The sequence below is a fragment of the Sorex araneus genome, chromosome 3 (assembly GCF_027595985.1).
Source record: "Sorex araneus isolate mSorAra2 chromosome 3, mSorAra2.pri, whole genome shotgun sequence".
Classification (NCBI taxonomy): Eukaryota; Metazoa; Chordata; class Mammalia; order Eulipotyphla; family Soricidae; genus Sorex; species Sorex araneus.
Window position 1 is genome coordinate 116,368,675 of NC_073304.1, and position 6,282 is coordinate 116,374,956.

The 6,282-nt window shown below is 46.6% G+C and overlaps 1 protein-coding gene across 7 annotated transcripts in view; it reads right to left on the reverse strand.

Moving 5' to 3' along the window:
- Positions 1-824: 824 nt before the first annotated feature.
- The window catches only part of KAT6B (lysine acetyltransferase 6B), a 205,613-nt gene continuing 200,155 nt past the window's right edge, over positions 825-6,282 (reverse strand). For all 7 annotated transcript variants that reach the window (XM_055130258.1, XM_055130256.1, XM_055130257.1 and 4 more), the window contains one exon: positions 825-4,971. In XM_055130258.1, the coding sequence (XP_054986233.1) occupies positions 2,429-4,971 (2,543 nt within the window). In that variant the 3' untranslated portion in view covers positions 825-2,428. The remainder of the gene's footprint in view (positions 4,972-6,282) is intronic.

Below are 6,282 nucleotides of genomic sequence, written 5' to 3' on the forward strand. Positions count from 1 at the left end.
TGGGGCTCCTCTCTGCTGTTGTGGAAGGTGGGGACCAACAGATCCCACGTAAGCTGGACTGGTCAGTGTGAGGAGGAGAGAAAAGTAAGAGTGACCCAGCACAAGGCATGGGTCCCCCGGGCGCCCCTCCAGGTGTAGGCACCTGCCTTTGCCTTTTCCAATTGGGGTGAGGACACTGTAAGGTGTGTGGTTGTGATCTGTAACACAGTTTGCTTTTGTTGTTGTTGAGCCAGTCAGCAAGCTCAAGGAGTGGCTGGTTTCACAGTCATGAGTGCTGATGTGTGGGGACTTTTTCTTTTCCCTTGGGGGGACGGGCATATCTGGTGGTGCTGGGGGCCACTCTGGCTTAGTGTTGGGGCTCAGGGTCACTCCTGGGGGGGTTGAGCTCCAGCTTTACCTGAACAGCCCGTGCTCGGGGCACGGGGAGGCTGGCTGGTGGGTCTCACCTGGGCGCCAAGTTCAACACTGGTAGGCTTGTTAGTCAAATAATCACACACTTGAACAGTCACACACAACTTTCTCTGAGTGCCAGAAAATAATGTTTGTAAACACCAAATAAAATTTTTTAAAGTATAAACTAGGGGCTCTAAAGAAAACATACAACCACTCATTCACCACAGAGCAAAACGTTCACACTTTTTTAAAGAAAATGGCTTTTCCAACATACAGTCCCAAACTGGTTGTATTTCTTGGGTGTTAATCTTTAGAAAGACAAGGTTTGCTGACACTGTACTAAGCCCCGGGGGTATTTATACCGACCATACAAATGAGGCAGCTGGGTATTTGTGCAGGATCCCTTTGCAAATGAAGATCAAAGTCAAAAAGAAAAAAACAAAATCACTTTATTTTTAAAGACAATGATTGGCATACAGAAGGTATGCACTAGCATAAAATAAACTTTCATGAAAAGCATTAAAATCCATTATAAATTAATTTATTAAATAGGTATTTGGTATATGTGATGGTTTTATTAGATATTACTCTTACTTATTGCCAACCCCCTCCCCCAAAGTCAAAACAAGAAAATCTCATAACTCCAATTTACACTAAATAATTTATTTTCCCAAAATGTGTTTGTGTTCTGAGATGTGACACATGATACAGTTCAATTGGTCATTCTCTATCAATCATAATATGACAGGACACGAGAGGCTAAAAATGGCTCATCATAATTTATTTTATGTTAAAATGTACAGCTTTTTTTTTGTTTTTTTTTTTGTTTCTTTTTTGTTTTTTTAAGTGACTGACTAAAAAGAGAACAGATAAATACAAGAGTGTCGCTGGCTCCTATTTTATACAAGGATTCCGCCTCCCCTGCTCGGCCCTTACAGTCACCCTGTACAGGTACAAAGGCTACAAAAAAGGAAGCAATATAAACAGACACAAATAACTTTTGCTTTTGTACATGCGATTTGTAAGCTTAGTTTGAGCTATTCACAAGCTACTTCTCTATTTTTCCTTAAAAAATAACTCCAATATTTTATAAAGATAGAAAAATCTACAGATGGAATGAAAATGTAAAGTTAGAGGCATTTCCATAAAATAGCAACTTTACACCAAATTCACTATTTTTTTAAATTCTGCCAAGTATTTGGACATATATGAAATGTTTCAAAACCTGACAGATAAACACTGAGATATGCTTCATTCAATAAACAGAAGTCTGCATTTATAAAACAGAAAGCTGCCTTTTTTCCCCAAAGAAATCTGTCACCAAAAAGGAAAAGGGTCTCAACTTTACACCAACATTTAGCAATAAAACCCTTTTGACTAACCAAATGGGAATAGCTTTTATAGCTCTTTACAGTTTTATAATTAACAAAAATATAGTTTTTTTTTAAACCCTCAAATTAGGGTACCCTAATCAAGGCAAAAAACTTAAGAAATGGCTTACTGTTAGCACAACACTTGTACAGTACTACAAAATGCACTGTCACTAACAAAGACATTAGCGGCATGCGGAAGTGTCACCTTAAACAAAATATACAATAACTGAAATGCTAAAGGCATTTACATGGAGTGGACAGGGAAGAAAACAATAGGTCTAGGTTCAGTATTAAAACAGATAATCTGGGGGAGGGCGGGCTTGATATCCACATTGTTTAATGGGGGCTGCAGGTTAAGTGGCCGCCCCCACATGTAGTCCAGAGAGGCCTTCCTTTGCAGAAAATCTCAAAGAAAAGTAACAGAAACAAAGATACAAAAAAAAAAGAAAAGAAAAAGAAAAAAAGAAAAGGGAAAAAAAAAACAACTTGTATAAGGCTTTCTGCTGCATACAGCTTTTTTTTTTTCTTTTTTCTTTTTTTTTTTAAATAAATGGTGCCAACAATGTTTTTGCATTCACACCAATTGCTGGTTTTGAAATCGTACTCTTCCAAGGTATTTGTGCAGGTCAGTCCAATGGCAATGCCCAGGGAGGCCTGGCTGCCTACCTTCGCATGTAGGACCCATTGAGAGACTGCTTCGACATGCCCGTGTTCATGTAGCCATGATGGCCAGGCGCGGTGTACATCATGTTGCCGTGGGGCGGGGTCTGCATTGGCTGCTGGGCGTACGGCTGGGCGCCCATCATGCCCATCTGCACCTGCATAGGGTACTGGGGCGCTTGGTTCATGTAGCCATGGTTGCTGTGGTAGCCGCTGTTCATCATCGGCTGCGACATGCTGTACCCATTCATGGCGTTGAGAGTGTTCATGTTCATGTTCACGGAGTTGACGTTGTAGGCAGGGGCTGGCATCAGGTTCACACTCATGTTCATGCCTCTCTGCATCGTTAGAGTCCGAGTGGGACCCTGCATGGCTACAGTCTGGGAGCGCCCATAGATCTGCGACTGGTGGGTGGCAGCGGCTGGTGACAGAGACGCCGATTTGGTTCTCATGGAGACGTGGCCTTTGCTGGCGATCTGGGTCTGCAGTCTTTGGCTGTGGGAGATGCCAAGGTTGGATGCAGCCATGTTCCGCTGCAACAGAGGTGGCGGCAGATTCATTGGAGGAGGAGTCAGGTTGGGGGGTGGGGTCATGGTAGCTTGTGCTTGGGGTCCCCCCGGAACGGAGTGTGGAGACTGAGAAAGCTGAACAAGCCCTGTGTTACTTAACGGTGTGGACAAAGAGGCACTGTTTGCATAGGAAGTTACAGCAGCGGAATGGCTGTAAGGCAATGAATGATCAATAAGTGTATTAGTTAACTGCTGTAGTTTGGCAAGGCTGAAGGTGGCTGACGGCTGTGGGTAATGCCCAGCCCCAAAATCACTCTGACCCATTCGTTCATACAAGCCGAGGTTGGTGCTGCCGCTCTCGGGGATCTCTGCCAGCTGCATGGGCGGGGTGAAGTTGGCAGCCATGCTGCATGGGGCCAGCTGCTGGCTGCTGCTGGGCGGCCTCTCCACCACGCAGCCCTGGGGAGACTTGACGCTGCAGGTGGGCGGGGAGCTGATGGTGCCCTGCGGCAGCATGCTGCAGCTCCCGCTCATGCTGGACATCTGCTGGGTGACGGCGCAGCTGCTCTGGGTCAGGCTGCTGGACGTGAGGCTGCTGTAGGAGCAGCTGTTCTGCGAAGAGCCGTTGCCACAAATGCTGCCCCCCATTGTCGAATCGTAGCTGCTGGGGTTCTCGTAGTTCTCAGTCGTGCTCTCGATGCTGCCCAGGTCACTGAATCCGCTGTCGACCACTTGCTGGGAATGATCTGAGACGGATGGCACGTCCATCATCGGGCTGGTCTCCATATTCTGCAGGGATGGCACGGAGATGGCACTTTGATCGGGGCTGATTTGGGCGTAGCTGTTTTCCAGGGCAGGGACACTGGGGCTGTTGACGGAACGGACTGACTGGCCGGGGTGGGAATGCACAGATGAGACGGGGCTGCTGTGGTCTGACTGCTGGCAGTCGTCCAGCGGGGCGGCCATCTGTGGACTTTGGTCTGTGTGGGTGTAGTTCTGGAGGCTCCTACAGGCTTCTCGAGTCTCGGCACAGTCCTGAAAGGTGTCGTCCTGTTCTCTGTTCTCCTGGGTCAAAGACTGAACTGCCTGGACCGTCTCGGAGTCGATTTCCATGGTGGCTGTGTTGCCTTCCTTCAGCTCGGGATAGATCTCTTCTCTATCCTTTTGGTCCTGCTTCTGTGCCCGTTCTTCCGGGGCCTCCTCGTCCGACTCCGGGGCAGTTTCAGTGTCTCCGGCAAGCTCCTTCGGCTCAATGTTACACGACGCAGCAAGGTCCACACCACAGTCCATCAGGGCCTCCGGGCTGGAGTGGGTCGGCTGGACACTAAGGTCTAAAAAAGCCGTGTGGTTTTCCAGTGCGTCCTTCAGGGCTTCTCTGGGGCTTAGGTCCTTCTCCGCTTTGGCAGACTCCATGTGGCTGTCGTCCTCATCGTCTGCGTCATGGCCCTCATTGTGCGAAGGCTCCTCCTCCTCCTCCTCCTCCTCCTCATGGTCCTCCAGGTGCGCAGGGTCGTCTCTGTCCAAGCAGGCCTCGGGCTCCTCCTTCTCCTGATGTTTAGTGCCGTCTTCATCTTTCTCCACATTGCCCTCTTCTTCCTCTTCCTCCTCGTCCTCCTCCTCTTCCTCCTCGTCCTCCTCTTCCTCTTCTTCCTCCTCCGGTCTGGGTAGTTCGCTGTCAGCTTTGTCCCCTGGTGACTGTTCTGGGCTGCCGGGTGTGTGCGAGTCCTCCTTCGTCATCTCCAGGGGCAGCTGCGGCTCGGGGGCTTCCTGCGCCTCCTCGATCCTGCTGGGGGCGGGGCTGCTGGGGGCTTTGGGACCCTCCTTCTGCTCCTCTACTGCTGCCTGCTCGTCGGGCTCCATGGGGGTCTCTGGGGGGGTGTATAAGTTCAGTTTGAATCCGGTCTTCCTCTCTTTGTTGGGCCTCCACTTGGAGAGGCCCCGCTTGCTCCCTTTCGGCCACACTTGTTTGCACTTCAGAGGTTCAGGATTGTCTCTACTGCCTTCTTTCACGTTATCTGCACCATCATCCACATTGTCTTAGTGAGGAGACAAAACGGAGAGGAAGGAAAACAAAGACTTAAAAGCACGATCATAAACAAAGATCTATTCCTTTAAATGTTAAGAGTTGAGAGTAAAGGGATAATAAAAATGAACACATGGTAATATTTAAATCGTATTTAAATAGAGGTATTCCCTTCATCATGGATTCTGTCCACATCATGTGTTTGGACCAATTTGCTACTCAAATATAAGATCTGACTGTATAACTGTCAAATTCATTTTAGTGCAGATAATCTGCTTTTACTATACCCAGATGCACATATTGATGTGAATACTTAGACACACAAATATAAGCGAGCAAAAAGTAAAGATATGAATATGTGGAATACACCGAGCACTTATGGTTTTTTTGGAGATTAAAGAGCTTAGACTGATCTCCTTCAAGAGGGCGATTCACAGGAAAAATCAAAAGATACCCCCATATGACCAAGGGATATACATATTAGAAATACTATTTTGGAGAACAAAAAACAAGATTAATAATAAATATCACAGAGATTTGTTTTTCCAAAAATGGACTGATTTCCAACCCAGTTAGCAGTGCAGAGCAGGGTAAACTCTGCTCATTATTCAATAAAACAATCCCACAGAAACTTACTAGTAAGTACTAGGTTCAAACTGCCTAGATGAAAAGAATGCATGTGGGGTATAGATGGCAGAAGTACCAAGTCCAATACTCATTCATTTCAAGATGCTCAAATGGCTTTTCAGTCCCACTGCCAGATGACAGTGAAGCCAATGCCCCCGGCTCCCACACTGTTTGCACAGGCTTTTAGAGGGATACCTCTTCAATCATAAAGGAAAGCTTCTGATCATTATATTTTAAGAAAGAAGATCCTAAAAGATATGAAGCATAATACAGCCACTTTTGCTGTTGGAAAGCAATTAACACTGAACCAGATAGTACAGGGGTTCGGCTGACCCTGGGATTCTTCCATCCCTGGCACTGTGCAATGCCAGGGGTGGTCCCAAAACTCTCCCAAATAAAGATAAAAACAAGTTATTACACAAAGTGGAGAATCACAGGCTGCCAAGAAGACGTTCACAAAGTGGACATAGGGTAGACTTTACACAAACACTGCAGTTTGTTGTTTAAAGAACTAAAGAACAAGGTTTGGTTTCTCTCTCCCCAAGATAATGTCAGTCCCTTAACAAACAGATGTAGCAGTGATTATTTCTGTTTAGTCAGGAAGATGCTTGCTCACGCTCTTAAAACTGGCTTTTTGAACAGGAGTCACAATCTGTGGTCCCCAAGGAAATGATATGGCCTGTTTTTCCAGATTAGA